The following is a 25,464-nucleotide window of genomic DNA, read 5'->3' as shown; positions in this document are numbered from 1 at the left end:
ATGGCCGACGACCCACCGGGAGCTTCCGAGAAGGGAGAGATGGCTCCTGGGACACGTGTGAGGTGGGTTGATGCCTCTCTTCTTACTTCTGTGCTCCCCACAAATCTAGATTTCTTTCTCATCTCCTTCAATTCATCTGTAGCTCATCTCCAGCTCTTTTCTGGAACCTTTGGTATCTCTGACTTTCCCATGGCGCTTTTCCTCATTCCCAGAACCTGAGCCCCTGGCTTCCTTCATCCCAGTTTCTACTTCACTCCATAGTTCTGGTCATTTTACAATCCTGTAGGATTTATATTCCCTTTGTGGGTTTTGACCCACCCTTGGAAATCCCTAGAATTTTTCCTAATCTCATTTTCTTTTCTTTTATGGGCTAGAGAAAACTAGAGATCCCTAGAGAATTAAGGAAAGTTAGAAGCCATGGGGAATTGGGAAGGGAGCTGGGGAATGCCATTGAATGAAATCTCAGGACTGGGAGAATGGGGGGTGGAAAACTCCCAGCAATCAAGAGATTTCCGTATGGGATCTTTGAGTATCTGGTTACTATGGAAAGGGAAATCAAGGGGTTTCTATACAGGAGCAGAAAACAATTTAAGGGGTAACGTTGATCAGATTGAATTTTGAAATTTTTAAGAATGTGGGTGAGTGCCTAGGTAAACTGAAGAACCTGAAAGTAGGAAGTATAGGTTTTAAGAAGGAGCCAAGTGTCTTGGAATCTGGGCAGAGGACAATTTACAGGATCATGAGTATCTCTTTCTAGTCAGGAGCATTCTAGGGAGTTGGGAGTCTAAGACTAAAGAAAAAAGGGTAATAGAAGAGACCCAGAAGCCTTGTGGGCAAGGGATACAAGATCTGGGATATGTAGCAAAGATAGAGGCTTTTTTGAGAACTTGAAAATTTTTGAGGAGAAATCAGAAGTTGAGGTGGAATCCTAATCTTAAAGGCTTCTTAGGGTTGGTTGAGAAGAGATTGGTGCAACATCTAGTTTGTTTATATGGTAGGGTCGGGTAGTTGGGGAAGTTTGGAATTCACAGCCTGGGAATAGAGGGGACCTTGGAGGTATATCTGGGATTTCAGGTAGGGGAGAGCCTGGGGAGAGCTGCATTTGGAGATCGAGGGGAAGAGTCAGGAGCTTCCTGAGGTAACTTCCATTGGGATGTCTTAGCCTTCCTGGGGAGTATCAGAAAAGACTGGGCATACTAAGGAGGCACTGAGGAAGGTGAGGGGGTGGATCTGAGGTCTGGAGGTTGAGAGATCAATGGGTCGATTGCAGAATTCTGAGGAGTAGAGGGAGATGGGGTGTGGACTAAATGGGGTGGCCTTTGGCCTTCAGGAGGGAGGGAGGGCAGAGGGAGGATCTGATTGAAAGACAGCCATGGGGAAAAGTTAAGTAGGACTCCCAGATTTCATTATATTTTCTGGAGAAGAGAAGAGAGCTGGATAGAGGTTATTATGGAGGCAATGCAGAGAATAAAGAAAAGAGAGCTGGACTGATTTTTCCTGATACTTTTCTTCCCATACAGCCCTCGGCGTTGCTGACGCCCCCAATGTCGTCCAGCGGCCGGGGGCCGGGGGCCGGAGCGCGCAGACGCCGAACCCGCTGCCGGCGCTGCCGGGCCTGTGTACGGACTGAGTGCGGGGACTGCCACTTCTGCCGGGACATGAAGAAATTCGGGGGTCCCGGGCGAATGAAGCAATCCTGTCTGCTCCGACAGTGTACTGCTGTGAGTCTTACTTTTCTCCATTCCTCCATTCTATCAATTGACTTGCTTGGGCCTCTCAGCCTACTAGGCCATTTCTAGGCCTCTGGTCCTCCCATTAGGGTTATGCTCTTACTGCACTCAAATTAGCTGCATTTAGGAGCTGGTGTCAGTTGGTAGAATATACCTTTCCCATGACTGACTCAAGAGAAAGCCTCAGTTTTCTTTTCAGGTTTTTGCTGATGCCTTTGCTCTGCAGGGTAGACTGTGTATTTCTGATGTACTTAGCCACTTCGAACACTGGTCCAGAGCTTACAGTGGGAAATAGTCTTTGTCCCCAAAATGGCTTGATCCAGAACCAGCTGTTAGGAGCTTCCAATCCAACATCTTTTCCCTCCCTTCTTCCCCACCCCCCAAGAAAAAAAAAAGACTGGTAGGGAGGTGTTATATGTGGTAAATTTGTTTGCTGACAGTTTTCCCAGTGATGGATGCCCAGACGCTGGCTCTTTGACTTTTACAACTGTCTTCTACTCTTGTTGCTTCTTTTCCTTCTTGGTTCCCCTTCTCTTTTTCATTCATCTCTGCCCTTCAGTTTCCTATTGCCTAATTCCTCCTGTCTCCCTTTTCACTATCCTTTCTCCAGATTCTACCTTCAAGGGGGCTGAATCTCTTGGTTGCATTCTCTCCCCACCTCTCAAAAGCTGTTTTTATTTCCTGGCTGGGACACCTATCTTGGAGATGGTTTGGGGGTCCCTCTTCTTTTTTTCTTCCACTCTTTCCCTTATTGAGTCTGTCTGGCAAATCCCAACACGTACAGACTCTCACTTGTGGCTACTTTTCTCCCTAAAGTCACAATGTTATATTCCCATGGCCTCCTGCTCTTCTCAGATCCCTCTGTATCAACCAGGGTCCCTCTGTTAACCTCAGCAGCTAACTCTCCATTCATTGGGCCAACCACAATTTATTTTGTGCTCTAATTCACTTCAGCCAACATTTACTAATTGATTACTATGTGCTGGAAGGATGTATCTTTGCCTACACCTCAGAGTCGTTCATAATTGTTTGATTAGCCACTGGTTCTTTCTTTTCCTGTGCCCAGTGAGGGAGGGCTGCCTGATCATGGCCCTGAGTTTCCTCTTTTTTTTTTCCTGCAGCCCGTGCTACCCCACACAGCTGTCTGTTTGCTGTGTGGAGAGGCTGGAAAGGAGGACACAGTGGAGGGAGAAGAGGAGAAATTTGCTCTGAGCCTCATGGAGTGTACAATCTGCAATGAGATCGTCCACCCAGGCTGTCTAAAGGTAAGGTTTAGGAAGTGGGCTGAGGGGGGGTGGGGTAGGGGGTCGAGGTTGCTTGGACCAGAGCAGAAAAAAGCTACAAAATACTTAATGCTGGAAGGGAGGAACTAGGAAGGTATGAGAAGAGGCTGGGAGACAGAGCTGAGATCTAGCTGGAGAGTATAGAATAGGAAAAGGGAAAGAGACTTGGGGCAGAATGTAACAAAGGGGTATTAGCTTATAGGTAAGAATAGGATACACACAACTCCCTCTTCCCTTTTTGTTTCTACTAGATGGGAAAGGCCGAGGGTGTCATCAACACTGAGATCCCAAATTGTTGGGAGTGTCCTCGATGCACCCAGGAAGGCAGGACCAGCAAGGTAGGGTGGAGATCTGAGAGCCAGGGGTGGGAGTGGGGTGGGGTGGGGTGGAATAAAGAGTGACCTGGCTTCTTCTCTATACCAGCTGGATAAGAGGTTGGAACTCTGGGAGGGAAGGATTTGGAAGAAATGAGGGTAGAGAATGGATCTTCACCTCCTCTTTCCCTAGGATTCTGGGGAGGGGCCTGGACGAAGAAGAGCTGACAATGGGGAGGAGGGGCCAGGGTTGGGAAGCGGTTGGAAGCTAACTGAGGAGCTACCACCACCCCTCCCCCGACGAAAAGGCCCCTTGCCTCCAGGGACTCCCTCAGAGGATGGCCCTGGACCTCACAAGCGGAAAGAGAGAGAGGTGGGGAATGAACCCCCCACACCTAGGAAGAAGGTAAAGGCTGGGGGGAGGGGGAGATCACGCCCTCTGAGGGCCAGGTAGAAGGGATTCTGGAGGATGTAGTTTTGATGACAAAAAAAGAGATGAAGGATTGGGAGTCAGCACTTTGTGGGCTCCCTGTGGGATTTCTGGGAGATGTAGTTTTAGAGCTGGAATGTTGTTTAAGGGATGGGTGGGGAAATGGGGGAGGGTGGAGCATGCTCAGTATGGTTTGTAGGAGTCTGAGAGGTATAGGTAGAGGAGGGGGCGGTAGGGGAACTCCAGGGAGTAGGAGAGTAATTTAGACTGAGTTGGAGAGGAGGAGAGAGCATGCTCAAGTTGGCTCCTAGGGAGGAGGAGGAAAAAGGAGGGGCTGGAGAGGGCCTGAGTAGGAAGAAAGAAGAGCAAGAGCATGCTCAGTGGAAAGGAGACGGTATGATTGAAAGGTGAGCATGCTCAGAGTCTTGTCTGGGATGGGGACTTCTGGGATTTGTAGTCCAAGGTAGGGGCAGAAACTTGAGCTTTACAGAGAGTAAAGGGCCTAACAGAGTTTCTTTACTTTCTACACTATCCACCATCTCACCTACCTAAACAGATAAAAGGAGGAAGAGAGAAGCACCTGAAGAAGGTGAGTACAGATGGATGACTGCCTTTTCCCTTTGAGGCCTCATCAGATTGGAACTGGGTGTCCTATTCTACCTCACCTTAGCCCTCAAGGTGTTCTGGATAAGAGCCAAAATGTTATAGCCTTCTACCTTGGGGCAAGATCTTAAGATCTAAGAGTTTGAGTGGGAGGGAAATCATGGCTTTCACCCACCATGGAAATGGAAATCTTAGCTGCTTGTTTTTCAACTAGTTCTAGGAGGTTGGAGAAGAGGGGAAAGAGAAAGAAAATATAATGAAATGAGGTTGAAGAATCCTAAGACAAAGATTTCTAGATCTCAGAGGGTAGTCTAAGCCATGGCAGTGATCTAAGATAAACAGAAATGAACAAAGGATCTTTGAGAGTCCACTCCACCCTTTCACTAGCAGAATAATCATGGGCACATCATTTAACCTGCCTTGAACTTCAGTTTTCTTATAGGGAACATGGCGATAGCTGCCTAAGTCACAGTTGTTAACACAGAATCAGAAAGTGTATGTGAAAGCAGTTTGTAAACCTATCCTTTTTACTAATTGTATGATGGTAGGAAAATTTTTCTAACTCTTAACCTTAGTTTTATAATCTGTAAAACAGGACCATAATACTTAAGCCATCCACTTTACAGAGTTTTTGATATTTGGTAAAGTATTGCACTCTATAAATGTGAGCTATTATTAAGTGCTATATAAATATAAGTTATTATTAAAATACTCATCTAGTCTAATCTCATGAGGATGCCTTCGAGAGCTTAAATGGCCATCTAAAGTCTTAGCTGCTTAGCAACAGATCTAGAACAAGAACTTGGGGGTCTTGCTCCTTCAGCGTTCTCTGTGTACTATTTCATGCTATCTTTTGTATTTTCATTGAAATGTAAGGCTGCATAGTTCTTTTTCAATTTAACTCCCTTAGGTCTTCTTTAGGTTAGTCATTGAATAAATTTTTCATCTGCTTTGTCTCTAGAAACCAAAGCCCCCTTCAGCATCTCCTGAGGGTCCCGCAGCCCCAGCCCCTTCCCCACAGCGGGAAAAGCTAGAGCGTTTCAAGCGGATGTGCCAGTTGCTCGAGCGGGTGCCAGACACTTCTTCATCTTCCTCAGACTCAGATTCAGATTCAGACTCATCAGCTACGTCCCTCAGTGAGGATGAGGCCCCTGGGGAGGCCCGAAATGGGCGACGGCCCCCACGGGGCAACTCTGGGGAGAAGGAGAACAGGGGTGGCCGTCGGGCCTGGCGGCCTGGAAGTGGGGGCCCTCTACTCAGTTGGCCCTTGGGTCCTGCACCTCCACCCCGTCCCCCGCAGCTTGAGAGACATGTGGTGAGGCCGCCACCACGGAGCCCAGAGCCTGATACATTGCCCTTGGTAGCGGGGCCTGACCACCCTCTACCACGGGCTGCCTGGCTTCGAGTCTTCCAGCATCTTGGGCCCAGAGAATTGTGTATTTGCATGAGGGTCTGCCGGACCTGGAGCCGATGGTGAGTGGTTCCTTGGATAACATATTACAGAGATTGGAGGGTCCTGGTTCCTAGCTATAGTTGCATGGCAACAAGTTCCTCTCCATTGAACCAGTTAATTTCACCTTCCTCTGTATTTCCCACTTTGATAACTTTGGCTGGGGTAAAAGATCTGTATAAATGGTTTTCTTGGTTTTTTGGATGGAAGCTGAGCTTTAACTGTGTGCAAGTCAAAGAGCATTTCTTAAGGTCCTGCTTTGTGTCAAACACTGTGCTAAGCAATGGTTGTACAGAGAACAGCTTAAGATAGACCCTTCTTTTAAGAAGCTCACAGTTGAATAGGAGATAAAACATAAAGCTCTGTTAACAAACAATATATAGACAGAATAAATTGGAGGTAATCAACAGAGGAAAGGGACAGTAAAGGGGTAAGAATCCGGGACTTGAGCTGAGACTTGAAGAAAGAGAAACAAGGAGGAGCAGATGAGAAAACAGAGGTCCAAACATGGGAGAAAAGCAAATGAAAATGCCCAGTCAGGAGTATCTTGTTCAAGGAACAAGGAGCCTAGACAACAAGCAACACTGGATCACAGAGTAGATGAAGTATTGGGGAAATGGTATTAAGTATAAAAGTACTGGAAAGAGAGGAAGGGGCTTTTAAAAAAGAGAAGATTTTGTTTGACTCTGGAGGTATTAGGGAGCCACTGATATAGTTAGACCTATGCTTTAGAAAGATCAGCTTAATAGCTGGTGTGGGGAGATTTGAGGGAGCCAGTCCCTCTACTAGGCTGTTGTCAGAAGTAGGGAGATGCTTCCCACCTTGCCTCCACTAGGGGTTTAGCAGTGTTAGACAAAGAAAAGGGGCAAGAGATATGTAAGCAGAATTCTCCCTAAAGACAACTATATTTATCTTTTAAAATTTACAACAGAGGGATAGTCTCTAGTATTAACAGATATGGCAAAGTTGCAACTAATTCATTGAGTTGAATGAGGAGCAATAAAGATCAACTTTATCAACAAAATTTATCAACATTTAACATATAGATATTAACTGCTAGAGGTATGAAGATTTTAAAATGATAGTCCCTGCTCATAAGGAGTTTGTATTCTGCTGGAAGAAGCAGGACAAAATTGATGATAGTTACACTTCCCCCAACTAAAAATCTAAGGAAAGGTAACATCTGAGCTGCATTTTGAAGATAAGGATGAAAGACTTGCTTGAATGAAAGTGAGAAATGTTAAGTTCAAGGAACTCAATTCCAGTTTGAGTCACAGAACATATGAAGGGGGTAATTTGAAATAAATCTGGAAAGATAGTTGAGAGCCAGATTACATATGACCCTAATTACTAAGATAAGGAGTCTGTAGTTTATCCTAAAGGCAATAAGCCAAAAAACAACATGATCAGATCTCTGTTTTGAGGATATTTGTTTTGGCAACTATGTAGAGGATGGATTGAATTATTTATATTCCTGGAAACAGAAGAAAATTAAGAGCTATTACAATAGTCCAGTCAAAAGGTGATGAGCCTGAACTGGGATCGTATGTGAGTGAAGAGATAAGGAGATGGATGTGAAGTATATAATGGTGGTAAAATCAGCAAAACTTGGCATCTGAATGTGTGTGGTAGAAGAAGCAGAGGAAAAAATCTAAGATAATTCAAACCTGAGTGACTTGGAAGATGGTAAAGCTATTAACAGAAAAAGAGAAGTTGGTATTAGGGGTGTCAGGGACATAGTTTCTCGGATAAGTTAAATTTGAGGTACCTATAGGACAAATATATCAAATATGAGTCCAGGCTGCCACATTTTGACTTGCAATATTCCTGGGCTCAGCTGAAACCATATTAAAATATAATTAGGAAATATTTAACAAAGCAAATAAAAATGTAAAAAAAAAAAAAAAATGAAGTAGATGATGTTAACATGTGGTTTTCCAAGTCAGTATATGGCTCATAGAGGGAACCTTTGAGTTTAGTGGCCCCCATTTCTGTTTGAGTGTAATATCACTGCTTTAGGACATCCAGGAACAGATGACCAGTAGGCCACTGGAAATGTGAAGAGTGGAGTTTGGGGGAGAGATTAGGAATTGATATGTAGATTTGAGAGTCATCAGTGACAGTTGAACCCATGACAGCAGATAAGATTATCAAAGAATAAGGTATATATAGAGAGAAGATAAGAACTAGGACAGAGTCTTGGGGGAACACTCATATTTAGGGGACAGGAGACAGTTGTAAATAAGGAAAGGAGATTGAAGAGCAGTTAGATAGATAGGATGAAATCCTGGAAAAAGCTATATTATGAAATCAAGGAAGGACTGGTCAGCAGTGTTGATGTAAAAAAAATCAAGGAGAATGAAAAGTCCACTGGCTTTAACAATCAAAAAGCTGCTGGTGAACTTTGGGAAGAGTAGTTTCAGTCGAGTGGTAGAATCAGAATCTATATTACAAGGACTTGGTGAGGAGCTAGAGGCAAGGAATGTACATTATTCTTAAAGAGTTGAGCAATGAGGTCATGGCAGGGTCAAGGAATAGTTTTTAAAGATAGTCAGTAAACATTTATTATACACCTACTATGTGCCAGGCACTGTGCTAAGCACTGCTAGAGGAGACCTAAGCATACCTGTAAGCATTGGGGACTTGACCTCATAGAACAGTTGATGAGGGGGAAATTTCTGAAGAAGATGAAAACAAGGGCTCATAGGGAGGGATTAGCTTTGGCAAAGAAAAAAGCCTTTGAGACTGGGGCAAAGGAAGGGGTAAGGAGTTTTGAAGTTTGGAGGAAAAATGAGGGTATTCATGAGAGAAAGCCTCAGTCTTCTCAATGAAGCTTGAAGCAAAATCATCTATTTTTAGAGATGGGATTGAAGATGGAGCTGGAGACCTGAGGAGACAGAAGTTTGGAATAGCTATTCTGAGTCATGCAGTAGTCATTCAGAGATCAAGAAAAAGATTGTCATGCTGTCATGAGCACTCATTTGAAGTTAGCTAATGTGAATTTGTAGGGAGCTCAGTTAACGTGGTTTTATTTCCTCCCCCTATTAGAATAGATTGGGAATAGAAAGTAGATAGTGAGGAGGAACCAAAATTAACAGAGTGTGAACCCCACAAAGACAAGAAGGAAAGGGATTCAAGAATGAAGGACAGTATCTTTTTTAATTTGTTAACTAAAGATTCTAAGTTGAATGAGGCAGAACAGAGATGAAGCCATAGAAAAGGGGGAGAGAGCATAGGATCAAAGATCACCATCAAGATAAAGAACAGGTTTAAGAGGTTCAGTAGGAGATGTGGAAGAACTGAAGATTGTGATGATAGGGAGATTTTAAAATTCAAGATCTTTAAGTAGAATGGTTTTGGTTGATGTTTGGGTCTAACTAACCACACTGTTGGTAGCCAGTGTGGAGAATGGAGTTCTAGGGATTGAGGATTTTGATAAACTAGGAGGTCGAGATGTCCACAGGGTCATCAACATAAATATTGTTGTCACCAAGGACAGGGAAAAGGAATTCTGGATAAGAGAGAGATTTTCATCTCTACTAAGTTCATTGAGAAAGGAGGAAGAGTGATTTGGAGTTTGATAGGGGTAGGAAAAAGAACCTAGGCAAATGCTAGAGGTGGATAATGTAAAGGACTTATTAAGCATACATTATGGTAAAATAGTATAAATAAAAGATAGAGCTGACCTCAGTATTAGAGATGTGTTGAAGATTTGCTTCGTATTAATTGTGTGATATTGGACAATGTCTCAGAGCTCTATCTAGGGAGTTCTCTGAGGCCATCATTTGCAGAAATAGTGCTGGTCTCTATTGATAAAAGAAATTAAAAGAAAATCTTCACTGAAAACTCTCTACACCAGGGATAGGAAACATCTGCTCTGTAGGCAGTATAAGGCCCACAAAATCATTTGCTAAAACAGCTACTGGCCATCATGAGCTAAAAGCTAGGTACAACAACCTCCCAATGCTTGAGTTCTATAAGTTGATAAGTTTGTGTGGCCTACAAATGATGCTATAAATATCCAAAGGGCTTTTGGTAGGAAAAAAAAGGTTCCTTACCCCTCCTCTATACCAGTAATAGCACAAGTCTAGGGGAAAATGTGCAAGGCCCCTCAGCTCTGCTTACTCTCTGCTATGAATTAAGGATACAAAAAGGAATAAAACATTGTCCCTTCTCTCTAGGAGTTTGTAATCTAATTGGGGAAATAGCATATGGACACAAATAACTACAAAAGATACCAAAGAAGTTGAGATATTCCTTAAATAAGAAATTGCTCGGGTTTGGGCTCTACTTCACTATTTAATAGACATTTACTAGCTGTATGACCTTAAGTAACTTATTCTCTGTACCTCAGTTACCTGTTCTGTTAAAGAAAGGAGTTGGGCTAAATGATCAGTGACTTCTTAAGGTCCCTTCTAGTTCTTCAGTCTATGATTCTGTTCTGTTGGCTTGGGAGTTCAGGGAAGACTTCGTGAGGAGAGGTATATTGGAATAAAAGAGTGAATGGAGAGAAGCTAGAAAAGGGCAAGATTGCAGAGGGCATTAAATGCTAGTCTAAGTAGTATGAACTTTGTTTTCAATACGTAAAGCAATTTGAGATTTTTGAATAAGGAAGTGATAGACCTTAGTTAGATTAATCTAGATGAATTGGCTTTAGGAGAGGCTAGATGCTATTACATTTGTCCCGGAAAGAGGCAATGAGGCCCTGATCTGAGATAGAAGATAGCATAGGAAATGAAAAAGTATGATGAGTGTATGAGATTATGGAAGAACTGACAGAATTTGGTGAAAGGTTGAGTGTTGGGGGAGGGGAGGTTGAAAGATGACTTCTAAGACTCGGATCCAGGAGAAATGGGGAAATGTTGATGCCATTGACAAAAATGGAGAAGTCAGGGAAGTAATTTGGTGGTAAGATATTATATTTGTAAAATTTGAGGTTCCTTGGGGACATCTAGGGAAAGATGTCTGTCATATATTTGGGTATCTCAGGAACTGAAGATAAAGATTTCAGAGTCATTAGGACAGCAGTGAAAATTGTTGGGTTGAAAGACTGTAGAAAGAAGAATGGCAGGACGGAAGTTGGCAAGATAGTGGGCTAGATGAGCCCCCTGGATGTTCAGGTCCAGCTGGACTCATGGTTTGGCTGCTGCTACTCCAAAGCCAGGCAGAGAAGGCAGGCACAGGGAGTGGGGAGGTGGGGCTGGCAGGCGGCAGCCTTTCTCCTATAGTTCTTTTCTCTCTCTTCATAAGAGCATCTATTATATCATTAGTTTATGGGGAAGAGAAAGAGGACGACTCGGGGAAGAAAGAATAGTGGCACAGTGGCAAGAGTCCTGGAAGGCAGGATATGTGCCAGGAGTCCAGGTTTAAGACAGGGCTTGGAAGGGGCAATGAGATATTCTCTTGGAACACAGCTGAGTCTTGTGGCTTTTGGTCTTTGTCTTCCCCTTGTGCTTCCCAGGTGCTATGACAAGCGTCTGTGGCCCCGAATGGACCTGAGCCGAAGAAAATCACTAACCCCACCAATGCTGAGTGGTGTGGTTAGGCGGCAACCCCGGGCCCTGGATCTCAGCTGGACAGGAGTTTCCAAGAAGCAGCTCATGTGGCTCCTGAACAGGCTTCAAGGTATGAAGCGGGGGAAGAGGAAAGGGGAAGGCTGATGGAGCAGAGACTCAGTCTGGAGCTAAGTATCTGAACCTGTACCCTGTCTCACAGGCTTGCAGGAGCTGGTGCTGTCGGGCTGCTCTTGGCTCTCGGTCTCAGCATTGGGCTCAGCCCCATTGCCTGCACTGCGGCTTTTGGACCTCCGCTGGATTGAGGATGTTAAGGACTCCCAGCTCAGGGAGCTACTGTTGCCTCCACCTGACACCAAACCAGGTGCTGCCTCTTAAAAGGTTCTTTAGCTTTCAGGCTCTTTCCAGGTGAAATCTCTCCCATTTCTATCTACATTCTATTCATTCATTTATTTATCAAACACCATTTGAGAACCTACTAGGTGCAGAACTCCATGTGCAAACACCGCTGCTCTCCAAGCTGTACTCTTTGCAAAGATAAGAATGAACAATTCTTTCTCTGATGGTGCTCCCTTATGAAGTTGAAATAGGTGGGAATTAAGCTGAGATTTGAAGAATAGATCAGTTTTTAACAGGTAGATATTAAGGGATGAGGATAATGGTGAAATTTTTGGGGAAGAATCACAGGTAGCATTATATAATCATAGTCCATCACTTTTATGCTAAATAAGGAAACTGAGGACAAGGGAAGTTAAATGCAGACTCAAGGTCACACAAATTATCAGAACTCGGTTTCAAGCATTCATGTTCTGTCTCCAAATCTAGTGTTTTTTTCCATTACACTCAAATTCTAGGCAGAATGAATCTAGAAAGAATGAGTAAAGAATTAAAAGTAGAAGGTCAAAGTCTGTGTTTGAAAATTGGGAATTGTTCCATTTGATGAATGATAGCTTAATTCTGTTTGACACCAGGCACTTTCATATCCATTATCTCATTTGAACCTTATAATAGTTCTATAAAGAAAGTAGAGCAATCATTAATAGAATCAAAAAATGTGGGAGTTGGATCAGAGTTGGTATAATTGAACTCATACATGGAAAGAAAATCCCCTTTGTAAGACTCAAAAAATAGTCACCTTTCTTTAAAAAAACTTCCCAGTAATGGGAAATTTATTATTTCTCACTCGTTTCAACTTTGAGTTTTTAGGGATTTTTCTTTTAAGTTAAACAATATATCACCCATTTTTTGTTATTTATTTTTTCAGTTATGTCTCATTGTTTGGGACCCCATTTATGGTCTTCTTGGTAAAGATACTAGAATAGTTTGCCATTTCCTTTTCCAGCTCACTTTCCAGATGAGTAAACTGAGGTAAACAGGATTAAGTGACTTGTCCAGGGTCCTATAGCTATGAAGTGTCTGACTTTATTAGAACTTAGGAAGATAAACTTGGGTCTTCCTGACTCCACTGTGCCCCCTAATGCAAACAATAACAACAGTACACTTACTGTTCATTCATTCATTCATTAAGAACAAGCAAAAAAAAAAAAAAAATCTAATCTTTCTTCCATGTGATAGTTTTTAAAAAACTTTAAGAAAACTTCTCCTGCCCCCTTTTAGACAGCTTTTTTTACATTTAAAACATCTTTGAACATATCTTTGTACTTCATGATTTTGAGGCTCTCTACCTCACCCTGATCGTTCTTTGGATACACTTTAATCTGTTAATATTGTTGCTAAAATGTAGCATTTACAACTGAACACAGTATTCTGAATGCTGACGGACCATCATGGGCAGACTATATAAGCTTGCCAGTGCAAAGTATATGTTGTGTTTCTACTAATGTGTAGCATGATAATAATAAGGTAGCCATATCCCAGTAAAACCAAGTTGAGACCTCTATCCCATTGGTGAGTTGGGGGGGAGGTGTTTTCCCCAAGCATATGAAGTTTTCCCTATGGGAATGGGCAGATGAGAACAGTTTGTTTCAGTGGCCATGAATAAGGAGCACTTAGAGCTTGGTCAGACATTGAAGACCACGGTCACTCACTGTATCTGGGTCATCACTATTGCTCCTGGACTTTGATGACTCAAGAAGAGAGAGTGAAGCTGACAACTTTGTGCAACTCTGCTTCACTGAAATCCAATTCATGGGCATGTCAGGACATCACCCCATGGTGTTATTGGTCCTCTTGGAAACAAGGTTGAATAGCAACAATGAGCTTTTAGTCCATTCAGTCCTCTTAAGTTTTGGGGGAGGTTTCCACACAAACTAGATTTGTGATGTCTTTGTGTCTTCCCCAGCCTTAATGTTTTGAATTTTTTTGAATTAAGTATGAAAATTAATTTTAGGTTCATAGGATTATCTGTTCTTTCCCTCTAAACCTTTAAAATAGTTTAATATCTTAATATATCCTTCTCCTTTGCCCCTCCTAGAAAGTCACCTTTTATAACAAAGGAGAAAAAATGAGAGGAAAAAAATAACCAACACAGCAGCCAAATCTGACAGCATATGCACTATTCTATAGCTACAATTTTCTACCTCTTCTATGGAGTCAAGCTTGGTCATTATTTCACAACACTCAATTTTGATTATATTGTTGTTCTTTCCATTTACACAGTTGCAGTCCTTGTACTTCTTGATATTTTCTTGATTCTGATTTCTTCACTTTGTATCAGTTCATATAAGGTTTCCCATGCTTTTGTATAGTTGTCATTTCTCAAGGTGGTATACTCCTGTATCATAATTTGTTTAGATACATATGGGCATCTACTTTGTTTCCATTTTTTTTGCTACTACAAAAAGTACTATTATAAATGTTTTAGTTTATTTCAAGGATTTAGCACTTTTTTCTGTTTTTTTTTTTTCCTTTGCCAAGGCAATTGCCTTAGGGTTAAGTGACTTGCCCAGGATCACACAGCTAGTTAAGTGTCTGAGGCCAGATTTGAATTCAGGTCCTCCTGACTTCAGTGCTGGTTCTCTATCCACTGCACCACCTAGCTGCCCCCTTTTGTTCTAATCTTTAAACTCTTGGGTAAAGAGTTTGGAAATTTTTGTCATTCTTAATTGTTTCAGAATGGCTAGACCAATTCAAAACTCCCATCAACATACTAGTGAACCTGTGTTTCAAAAACCATTCCAACATCTATTATCCTTATTTTTTTTCCTGATTGTCCCTACCTTTGTCAGTTTGTTCAAAGTGACACAAAATTTCAGAGTTGTTTTGATTCCCATTTTTCTTATCAGTTATGATTTAGAATAATCTCTCATATGATAGTTCATAGTTTTGCAATTCTCTTTTACAAGTGAACTAAACTGTTCAAAACCTTTGACCACTTGTCATTTGGGGAATGGTTTTCTTTCTTTTGTGTTTACATTAATTCTCTGTAGATCTTGGAAATCTGAACCTTCTCCAAGAAATGATGCAAAGATCTTATAGATGAAAATTTTATATTATCTAATGGAATTAATATTTGAAGAGCATTCCATCTATATCTTCATGCAAGGCATTAATAAAAATGTTGAGCAGAACAGAACAGGTCTCTTTGGCATTCCACTAGTGATTTTCCTCTAGTTGCTACAATTTGGGTTAGATTGATAATTCATCCAATTCTGAATACTAGCTGCATCATTATCTAATTACATATCACTAACTTGCTCACGAGCATCTTGAGAGATTTTGTCAGTTTCTTAGGTAAAATGCACTTCTCAGTCTACCATTCTAGTGAGTATGTCAAAAAAAGGAAATTAGCTTAGTCTGACAGGTCTTTTTTCTGTGTCATATATATATTTTTTCAAGAATCTGCCTTATCATTTTTGAAACCAGGCATATTGTTTGCCTCTTTCTAGTTTTCAGCACGTCTTTCATCCTTCACAGTTTCTGAAGATCAGCAGTAGCAGCTCAGCAGCTATGTCATCCTGTTCTTTCATTTCCCTGGAATTTAATGCTTTTAGGCCTGATGGTGACTCTTAACTCATTGAGAGTAACTAGGTGCCCTTTTTCTACCTTCTTATCTTGAATTTTACTTCCTTATTAACCACTTTTGTCTTATTTTCTTGGTATGAAGATTGTTCTCCTTAGTAGAAAAAAGCCAGATGTATAATGGAATTAAGTACTTCTACTTATTATTGCTTCATTTGTTATCCCATCTATCCTAATCAATAATCCTGTCTCTTTTTAAAGTTTTTCTTCTTCTTTCCCCCAACATAGGTTTAATACAGTTATTTGGTTTTTTTTTTTTTAATTTTCAAAAGTATTTTATTTTTCCAAATACATGAAAAGATTGTTTTCAAACATTCTTTTTTAAGATTTAAGACTTTAAGATTTTTAAGAAAAAAGTTCCAAATTTTCTTCTCTCTTTCCTTTACCTCTTCCCTCCCCAAGATACCAAATAATCTGATACAAGTTAAATATGTGAAATTCTTTTAAACATGTTTCCATATTTGTCATGTTGTACAAGAAAAATCAGACTAACAGGAAAAAGCCACAATAAAGAAAAACAAACAAATAAGGTGGAAAAAGTTTTGCTTTGATCCACATTCAGTCTTCGTAATTGTCTGGATGCAGTTGGCAATTTCCATCCCAAATCTATTGGAATTGCCTAGAATCACTTCATTGTTGAGAAGAGCTAAGTCTATCACAGTTGATCATCACATAATCTTATTGTTACTGTGTACAGTGTTCTCCTGGTTCTGCTTGCTTCACTCAGCGTCAGTTCATGTAAGTCTGAACAAACTTTTCTGAAATCATCTGCTTATGACTTCATGATTTCATGATATTACTCTGCTCATCAGTTTTTTCTTTTTTAACAAATATTTTATTTTTCCAAATACATGCAAAGATAGTTTTCACCTTTACAAAACCTTGTATTCTAAAATTTCCTCCTCTCCCCAAGATAGCAAGCAATCCTGTATAGGTAAAACATGTGTAATTCATCATCTTGCACCAAACAAACAAAAAAAAACCAGCCAATGTGTGTGTGTGGGGGGAGACATGAGAAAGGAGGGGAAGGAAAAAATAACAAGCAGACAACAACCAAAAAAAAAGGTGAAATACTATGCTTTGATCTATATTCATCTTCATGGTTTTCTGGATGTGGATGGCCCATTCCATTCCAAATCTCTTGGAATTGCCTTGAATCACCTAATTGCTGAAAAAAGCCAAGTTTTTACTTTTTCATTATCATTGTAATCTCATTGTTACTGTGCAGAATATTCTCTTGGTTCTGCCTACTTCTGTCAGGCAGTAATTCATGTAAGTCTTCCTGGGCATTTCTGAAATCGTCCTGCTAATCATTTCTTATTGAACAATAATAATCAATTATTTTCATATGTTATAACATTCAACCATTCCCCAATTGATGGGCATCCACTCAGTTTCCAGTTCCTTGCTAGCCAGGAACAAAAAGGGCTTCTACAAACATTTTTGGACTAGTGGGTCCTTTTCCCTCTTTTATGATCTCTTTGTAACCCAATTATTTGTAAGAAAACTGGGGACCATGGAAATGAAGTGATTTAACTGAAGACATAGGCTATTCAGAGCTAGGGCTAGAGTTTAAATCTCTGGCCCCTAGCGTATGGCTTTTTTCTCCTTCCCTATCTTCAAAATTCATCAAATCTCTGCACCACTCTAGTTGTGATCAGGCTGTTGACTGTTCGTGTACTTGTATAGCTTTCAATGAAGTTGACTGTTTAGGAATTTTGCATTTGATTAGCCAGTTCATCAGGGCCACCTAAATGAAATAGAAATTGGTACTAAAAGTTGTGAAAACAGGCCACTTTGGGCTAAGCAGGATTTGAAGTGTTTGAGCTTGGAGTGGCTAATTATTATTATTATTATCTCTTCTGTCTGTGAAAGCTTTCAGATTTTTCAAAACATTTTCATATTCACTCAGAGTCTGCACCTCTTAATATCTTTCTGAGTAGGCAGAACAAAGTTGTTTGCATTTGAAATGAAGAGTTCCAATTAGGTGATCTCTAACATCCAAGCCAACCCTTTAAAAATAGTACACCTATTTTACAGATGAGAAACTGAGGCCCAGGAAAGGTAAAGTAAAACAATGATATAATAGAGCTGAGACCAAGACATGGATGTTTTTTCTTTCTGTTAACCCTGCTTGAACTTAGCTGGAGAGAATGCCATAGAGTATTTGAGATAGGGAAAGAGTGTAAGAAAAATATGCCTGTTTCTTTCAGTAATTCACATCTCTTTAATCTGTCCCTTCCAACCTCTCTCAGCACCTGTTCTTCATATTAATATTCCCCCATGAGTGGGAAGGGTAGATGCTGGGATTGTTAGTACTCTGAACTGGGGAAAGAGAATAAGGATCCATATAGGGCCTGACTCCCTCTCCTGTACCTCTAGGCCAAACGGAAAGCAGGGGACGGCTTCAAGGGGTGGCTGAGCTGCGTCTGGCTGGCCTGGAGCTGACAGATGCCTCCCTCCGCCTTCTCCTACGCCATGCTCCCCAGCTCAGTGCCCTTGACCTCAGCCACTGCGCCCATGTTGGGGATCCCAGTGTCCACCTCCTCACAGCCCCCACCTCCCCGCTCCGTGAGACCCTTGTTCACCTCAACCTAGCGGGTAAGCAACCCTCATCCCTTTCCCCTGCTACCAGGAGCTCCTCAGCCCTCATTAGTAGCTTTGCCCCCTCCCCAGAGTGAGCCACATGTCAGCCGCTGCCACCCTCAGGTTGCCACCGCCTCACGGATCACTGCCTCCCGCTCTTCCGACGATGCCCCAGACTTCGACGCCTGGATCTTCGCTCCTGTCGCCAACTCTCACCTGAAGCCTGTGCCAGGCTGGCAGCTGCAGGTCCCCCTGGTCCCTTCCGATGCCCTGAGGAGAAGCTGCTGCTCAAGGACAGCTAGTGGGGTGCCCCCCAACTTCCCCCAGGACTTGCAAGCCCTTATCTTGGGGCCCTTTTCCCCATTTCCCCAGTCCATCACCCAGGGGCTGGGTCTCTCTACCTTCTGACTTGATTCTCCCACAGAGACTCAAGAATAACCCCCAACCCCCTGCACTGATATATTCCTGGGGGTCAATGTCTTCCCCTCCCATGCCCCTGCCTACTTCACTGTCCTGGGGGGAAGTGGGGCAGAGGTACTGACTTGGGGGAGGGACTGGGGGGCTTGAAAGGGGGGAAGTTTAGGGGGGCAGCATTTAGGTGGAGGGGATTGGGAATGTGGCTGGGGAAGGTTCTGGTGGTGGGGCGATCTGCACATTGCTAACGGGGATCCAGGGGGATGGGGAAGGCAGTGGGGGGAGGGACGGTAAGCAGACAAACTGAAGCATAAAGGGACCGAGGACCACATATTTGGGGGAGGGTGGGGGAGGGCTAAAAAGGGAAAACAGAAAGTGGGAGAAACGGGTGTCAGATTGAGGGCAGCTCAAAGGGAACTAAAATTGGGGTTGGGGAAAGAGGGATGAGGTGAGGCTACAGAGGGAAGGGAGGGGATGGGAGCAAGCTATGGGGGAGCATCAGGCAGGCCAAGGGCTCTCCTCTTCCATCCTTATCACCCTAAGATTGTCCCTTCCTCTCCCCTCTCCAACTCTTGAACCGTCACTGACATGGCAGCTAATTGTGGAGGTGGGGAGAGGACAGGGGCCTTTACTGCTGTACAGGGAATCGGGGGCCCTGCTAGGGAAGTGAGGGATCTCCAGACTACCCCACTTCCCAGAAAAATACTTGAACATTCATCTGTACTGAAGTGTTACTTGAACTTAGGGGACTTTGGGGATGGGGAGGTGGGAGTTGGGGAAGGGGAAAGGGGTCGGGGGAAGTTACCAGTTTGGATTGGGTCGTTGGCAATTTGGACTGGGACATTTCCGGTCTTACTTTTACTGTATCTATCCTCTCCTACCCTCCCCCAGGGCCAGACAGCCAGTGATGGGGAGAAGGGATTCCCCAAAGCTGGTTTTTTCCCACCCCTTTTGTTGTCGTGGAAACTTGCATCCCATTTGCCCAGGGAAATGCCACTCCTGGTTGCCAAGGAAGTAGCAGCCAATGGACACACTCCCAAAGCTAGTGTCCCAGCTGGAAAGGCCCCTCTAGGTTGCCATGGGAATTTCCAGGGTTTTTTTTTTCTCCCTTTCTCTCCTCTTTTACTCATCCCTGTCACTATAGTAACAGCCACTCCTCCTGAATCTCCACCCAAGAGGCGTGGCTCGGAGCTCTGCAGCTAGCTCCACCTATGGGTTTGTCCTGGGAAAGATACCCCAAGCCCAAAGGGAGGAGTGGCTGAGGAGGCTATCCTCTGGCCACATGGACTAAACCACTTGGGAGAGAGGGGGGAGGGGAGAGGACAGAGTGAACCACATACCTCAGGTAACAGGGAGGGAAAAAGGATTGGGGGAGGGAGGGAAGAGGTGGACCAAAGGCCGGGAGGGGAGGGGAGGGTTGGGGTAGGGAGAAGCAGTTTGGAGATGGAACTATAGAGGATTTGAAGGATGAGGGCACAGAAAAGGAAACTGAGAAAATGGGAGCAAGGGGAGTGGGCTGGGCTGGGCTGGGCCCCAGGCCCCCTGGATCTCGGAATTGTACAATATGGTTTGCTATAAAACATAAAATCTTCCAGCTGAGGCCTATGGTGTGTCTATTTTGTTTAAGTGGGAAGGTGGGGCAGTTTGGGAGGAAATCTAAACTTCTGGTCCCTGAAAGTGTCTTGAGTATTGTCAGAGTACATAGAGTAGGATTTGTGTACCAAATGAGAGAATAGACCACCCAGTTTCCATGGTCTCTTCCTACTCATGACTCCCATCTCACGGTCTGCCCCAGCTTAAGATTTTTATCAGTTTGGTTTTATGGGATTTTCTCCTTATGAGATTTAACTTCCGACCCAAAGAGGGTCGTTGATACCTGTTGCATCTGTGTCCATCCAACGGCTCTACTCTGCCGCCCCCCCAAAAAAAAAATTTTTTTCCCCAAGATTGAAATGTAGAGTTTGGTTGGGGGGGTGGGGGAAGAATTAAGAAAAGCAACTTAGAGGGAAGCTGGGATCCAAGAATCTTGACTGTTGGAGAGGGTAACTTAATGCAGGCACATTTATGGGTCTCTGGGCCAGAGTGTTCGGACTGAGGATTTGGTCTCTTCCCAGCTCCTCCCTCATCATGTGGCTGGCCCTTCTCCTCCCCCGTCCCCGCCCCTAGCTCCAGTTCCTGTTTCTGCCTCTTCTCTTTTTCAGCCTCTGGGGCTCCCGCCTCCTACTCCTCTAGGGCCCTCTTTGCCTGAAGCTCTAAACTGACTTCTTCCTTCCGGGAACCAAGCATCCTAGCTCTGTCTAGTTCTGATGCTCCCCTCTCCTTTCCCTATTGCTCACCCTTCTTCCAGATTTGACCAGCAAACTGGGGATGCTCAGGGACGCTCCTCATTTCCTTTGAATTCTTAGAACTTTCCCTGCACTGGCATAGCTTCTTGGCTTCCCATCCAAAACCCTAGTGTTCTCTGCTCTTTTGCTCCTTAGGAATCAGGTGGTCCAGTTCCCAGAGCTTTTCTCTCTTAGGCTTAGCCCCTGTTTCAGCCCCAGGGTTTCTCCTCCCCCCCCCTCCACATTTGCCTGGACTCTCCAGGATGAAAGGAGGAGAGGGGGATGCAGGAGAACAGGCCCCCCTTAACCCTGAGGCTGGAGAGAGCCCTGGAGGTTCAGCTACCTACCGGGACTTTGTGCATCGAGGCTACCTGGACCTCATGGGAGCCAGCCAGCACTCTTTGCGGGCTCTTAGCTGGCGCCGCCTCTACCTCAGCCGAGCCAAACTCAAAGCCTCCAGCCGAACATCTGCCTTGCTCTCCGGTTTTGCCATGGTGAGGAGGTTGCTTCTAGAGACGTTGGGGTGATGGAGTAGTGGAGAAAGGAAGAATAGTAAAGGGAATAAAAATTAATGCTGTATGGGGGTGGGGAGGGGGATCAGGGCTCCAGGACAGCAGATGCTCTAAAGGCTGCCAACCCTGGGTGTTGAGAGTCAAAATCCGGATGTGGTAAAGGCAGTGAAGAAGATGTTCACAGCCAGAACTGATAACAGTGCTGGGCTGCCTCTTAGAATCAAGTAATAATTCCTGTACAGAGAACAGGACTAGAGGGTGAGAATGCCTGGAGCTTAGAGAGAAGCTATCTGAGAAGAGAAAAATCTGGTGAGAAAGCTTTGGAATGCAGATCAGGAGGGTGATAATTGATTGGGAAAGTGATAGGGAATGCTGGCTTGCAGAATTTTAGAGCTGCAAGGGGGCCTTAGAAACCATCTGAGGCAACACCATTTTACAGCTGGAGAAACTGAAGTTATAGAGAAGTGGCTTGTCCAAGGTTATCTAGTGAGTTACCTGATAGAATGCAAATCTCCAGATTAAAAGACCAGTACTGTATCCTTTCCACTCTACCAGGAAAGAAGATGGGGAACTTCATAATCTAATAAAGGACTTAGGTGGCAGTGTCATTCTGATGAAAGAAAAGGGACTTCTGATTCAGGAGTTGAGACTTAAGTGAAGTAGAATAAGTTGGAAGTTAGAAAACCTAGGTTCTTATCTGAGCTCTGCCATTAATTCACAAATGACTATCTCCGTGAGCCTCAGTTTCCTCACTTAAATTAAGAAATTTGGACAAAATTATTTCATTTGAAAGGTGAAAAGTGTGTATGGATGGTAGATAAGAACAGGCCAAGGATGATTTCAAACTTGTTATCCTACAGAGTCCTTGTCCCATTCCCTCTCCTTCCCTACACTCCACTTCCACCATCTCTATTTCTGCCTGTTCAGGGAAAGATCAGGATGAATTTTTGAGGACCAAAGCACCTAGAAGGTGGTGTTTGTTGGGGCAGAAGAAAGTCTTGGCCTACTAAGGAAAGTAGTTGTTGCAGGAGGAAGGGCAGAAAGGTGGGTGGTGGAGAATATTGATAACCCTAGAGAAGAATAGGGCATCCTTGCAGGTAGGATCTATTATAACAAGGCTACAGCAAATCTTAGCCCTAAAGCCCAAACTTGTTCCTAGGGAGACAATCCGGTCCCTGCTGTCATGTTGCTGAGGTGACGGCTTAAGGGGCCAGGCTGCCCTCCTGTAAGGGTAGGAGGACTGATGTCCGGGTTCCAAAGGGGAAACATAGTAACCCAGGGTAGAAAGTAGGTTCTAGTCTAGAAGGCAGCTTACTAAAATTTTGATGGCAAAGAGGGGGGCTGGGTAAAGCGATGGAGAAAGCAGTGAAATGGGAATAAGGTGATAGATCATCAAAAAGGAGAGGGAGAGCTTCTGGTTGCATTTTCTCTGAGACTGGCCCAGATCCCTATCTTTGAGCAGCACCTGTTGCCATCTGCCATGTCCCAATTTCCTAAAATAACTGGGTCCAAAGGATTCCCCTCCCCCCACATTTTTCCTACCTTCTTACCTGGCTCCCTGCCCTCTTTGCCTCTTCTTTCCCTTCTGTCAAACTCCACAGTAATCAGGTAAGCTCTGTAAGATCCAAGAAGGGAAAATACAGTTAGAGAGCTAGATAACCTGAGTTCTGTGAAGGGGGTAAAGTCTAATTAGCTGGGTCTAGGTGGGGAGGTTTGGGAGTTATATACCAGGTCCCTGAACCCCTGACTCTCCTCTCCAGGTGGCCATGGTGGAGGTCCAACTAGAGACCAACCACGACTACCCCCCAGGGCTGCTGGTGGCTTTTAGTGCCTGTACCACAGTGCTGGTGGCCGTCCACCTCTTCGCCCTCATGGTGTCTACCTGCCTGCTGCCCCACATTGAGGCCGTCAGCAACATTCACAACCTAAATTCTGTCCACCAGTCTCCCCATCAGCGACTCCACCGCTATGTGGAGCTGGCCTGGGGGTTTTCCACAGCCTTGGGCACTTTCCTCTTCCTAGCTGAAGTGGTCTTGGTTGGTTGGGTAAAGTTCATGCCTATTGGAGGGCCTACGGTGGCCCCTGTACCTGAGATCCCTTCTTCCTTGGCCTCAAGGGGTCCTGAGAGCCCTTTACCTGATGCACCAGCCTCCATGGGCCCAAGTCCTGGACTATCCCTGACAGAGCCAGTGGCCCCCTTGAGCCCTCCAGCTGTGACCTTAGCCTCGGAAACATCACCCAGAGTCGGGCCCCCAGCTGTGACCTGCTCACAGAGGTGCCAGGGGCCAGTGGCCTCACCCCATGGACCTGGGTGGCATGCTGCTATGGCCTCTACAGTGATCATGGTACCTGTGGGCTTGGTTTTTGTTGCCTTTGCCCTCCACTTTTACCGATCCCTGGTTGCCCATAAAACTGATCGACACCAGCAGGAGTTAGAAGAGCTGAGCCGTCTCCAGGGAGAACTTCAGGCTGTGTGAAGTGGGAGAGAGCAAGGGCTTTGGGAAGAAGCAAATAGAAGATGAAGCACTGGCCATCACACATCGATGGATTGGAAGGGGTCCCAGCAAGAGAACTACAGGGTATCCTCAAGGTAGGCCCAGGAAGGAGGCCTCTGGCAGCCTGACTCAGGTCTATATTCCCCTTCCAGGAGCCCTGTCACAAAGTGGAAGAACATACTCAGGTAGAGGGACATTATTTCCTCCCCCTCTCCCCTGAAGCTCTGAGTAGTGGGGTCAGGATAGGCCAGGCCAGGCTGGCCTTTCAAGGAAGATCCCAGTGACACATTTGGTTTCCTCAAAGCTGAGCTGCTCTCTCCTAGCCTTCCCTTTCTCATAGAGCCTACAATGATGGGACTTGGTACATTCTGAGACCCTCCTCTCTTTGGAAAAGTATACATTTGATTCACTATGGTTTTCACATTATTGAGAATTAATTGATGGCAGCTATACCCATTTTGGGAGTTCCTGAAGTGTTGGCCCCTCCCATTTCTTAAGTTCTCTTCCAGTAGTTATGCTTTCTAGAGGTATTCCCAAAGCCAGAGCTGATTTTTCCTGAAGAGTCCCCCAAGCATACCCTGTTTAAGGAAGCTTTTCAGGATTGTCCAAGTTCAGTCTTAGTCCTATCTCTGAAGCTCCAGGGCCATGCAATGGAATAAGTTAGGTTCTAGGACTTGTCTCCCTACTCCCATCCCTTGGAATTGTTAGTTATCTTTCCACTTGGATAGGTCTCCCTGTGCTAACCAACAAATACATTTTATTTCCAAGTTATTAGGAGCTCTAAGGATAGGGCATACAACAGTGCCTCCAAATTGGAGGGCCCCCTCCTGTTGCCTCTTTATTATAAGTACTGCCCCATGGCTCTGATGCACCAGAAGAAATTGCCTCACCTCCAAACAGAGCCTTTTCCCCCTCTAGTCTTTGTGGCAACACAACCTGTTCCTCTCAAAGTTCTATCCTTTCTTCCTCCTGGCTAGGGGGGAAACAGGGGAGGATGCTAAAGGGGGAATGGAGAGATAGACTTCTGTGGAGAAGGTTTTATCTCATCCCAGAAATCACCACCCACATACATTTTGCTACACACTGAGCACCCCAGGGAGCCCTCCCCTTCCTCTGCAGTAATGGGGAATCAACTCTGACACTGAATTTTCACTGTATCTTTCTTTTGTACAATAAACTTTGTTTGAAACACATCACTATGACTGTGGAGGACAAAGTAGAACTGGTTCTCTGTTTTTGAAAGGGAAGAGCAACAGATGGGATCACTTATTCCTAGTTACTAAAAACTGAGGATAGAAGCATTCTGGGAAAGAAGTGTGCCTTGGTGGTGAGGGAATAAGGTGGAGTAATGATCAAAGGGATTACCTGGAGACAGCAAAAGACCCAGCTAATTGTGCAGAGAAGGAAACATCCAGACTAATGAAATTGGCAACTTAAGTCTTAGAAACGGAACAAAAAGGTTTAGGTAGGAGTAGAAAAGACTCTCAACTCCAAGTGGGCTAACCTGAGGAGGGTAGAGGTGGGAGGGAGGGATAGGATGAGCAAGTGCTGGGTCAAGCGACCAGTGAGAATCCAGTAGCTGGTAAGATTGTCTGATGGAATTGTTTTAGGAACCTCCCTTTATTGCTTGCAAAGCCTTAGTTTAGCACATTCCCTTCCTTCTCTGACAATTCCTGGGACCAGAGTGACTTATTCCTTCTCTGTCCCCAGTTTCCTAATCTGGCCTGTCCCAATGCAAATAATACCAAGAGACCCACTTTGGAAGGGGAACTGTCACAGGGCCTGAGGAGTCTATACTGAGCCTTATAGAATGGAGGAAAAACGGAACC

The 25,464-nt window shown here is 44.2% G+C and overlaps 2 protein-coding genes across 3 annotated transcripts; both read left to right on the top strand.

Annotated features, from left to right (window-relative positions):
- On the top strand, positions 1 to 19,904 carry FBXL19 (F-box and leucine rich repeat protein 19). 2 transcript variants are annotated; one of them, XM_023497534.2, is made up of 12 exons: positions 1 to 66; positions 1,079 to 1,138; positions 1,521 to 1,721; positions 2,852 to 2,995; positions 3,265 to 3,351; positions 3,521 to 3,733; positions 4,314 to 4,346; positions 5,322 to 5,833; positions 11,272 to 11,435; positions 11,526 to 11,687; positions 17,687 to 17,905; positions 18,014 to 19,904. In XM_023497534.2, the coding sequence occupies exons 1-12, from the start codon at positions 1 to 3 to the stop codon at positions 18,190 to 18,192; spliced, it is 2,040 nt and encodes a 679-aa protein (XP_023353302.1). In that variant the 3' UTR covers positions 18,193 to 19,904. The 2 variants fall into 2 exon arrangements, with proteins under 2 accessions (XP_023353302.1, XP_023353301.1); XM_023497533.2 differs by lacking the exons at positions 1 to 66; positions 1,079 to 1,138; positions 1,521 to 1,721; ... (1 more) ...; positions 3,265 to 3,351; positions 3,521 to 3,733 and adding an exon at positions 3,942 to 4,164.
- A 553-nt stretch (positions 19,905 to 20,457) lies between these two features.
- On the top strand, positions 20,458 to 24,828 carry ORAI3 (ORAI calcium release-activated calcium modulator 3). Its single transcript, XM_003761592.4, has 2 exons — positions 20,458 to 21,122; positions 22,901 to 24,828. Exons 1-2 carry the CDS (start codon positions 20,892 to 20,894, stop codon positions 23,615 to 23,617), a joined length of 948 nt encoding a protein of 315 aa, XP_003761640.1. The 5' UTR covers positions 20,458 to 20,891; the 3' UTR covers positions 23,618 to 24,828.
- Positions 24,829 to 25,464: the final 636 nt, after the last annotated feature.

The sequence above is a fragment of the Sarcophilus harrisii genome, chromosome 1 (genome assembly GCF_902635505.1).
Source record: "Sarcophilus harrisii chromosome 1, mSarHar1.11, whole genome shotgun sequence".
In the NCBI taxonomy this organism is placed as follows: Eukaryota; Metazoa; Chordata; class Mammalia; order Dasyuromorphia; family Dasyuridae; genus Sarcophilus; species Sarcophilus harrisii.
Note: the sequence above shows the minus strand (reverse complement) of the source record. Positions and strands in the feature narration are given on the sequence as shown.

Bases quoted from the DNA above. Each gene is read 5' to 3' on its own strand.
- FBXL19 (XM_023497534.2), top strand. From the start codon at position 1: ATGGCCGACGACCCACCGGGAGCTTCCGAGAAGGGAGAGATGGCTCCT. The intron at 1,722-2,851 runs GTGAGTCTTACT...TTTTTCCTGCAG, and splicing joins TGCTCCGACAGTGTACTGCT to CCCGTGCTACCCCACACAGC. The intron at 4,347-5,321 runs GTGAGTACAGAT...CTTTGTCTCTAG, and splicing joins GAGAGAAGCACCTGAAGAAG to AAACCAAAGCCCCCTTCAGC.
- ORAI3 (XM_003761592.4), top strand. From the start codon at position 20,892: ATGAAAGGAGGAGAGGGGGATGCAGGAGAACAGGCCCCCCTTAACCCT. The intron at 21,123-22,900 runs GTGAGGAGGTTG...TCTCCTCTCCAG, and splicing joins TGCTCTCCGGTTTTGCCATG to GTGGCCATGGTGGAGGTCCA.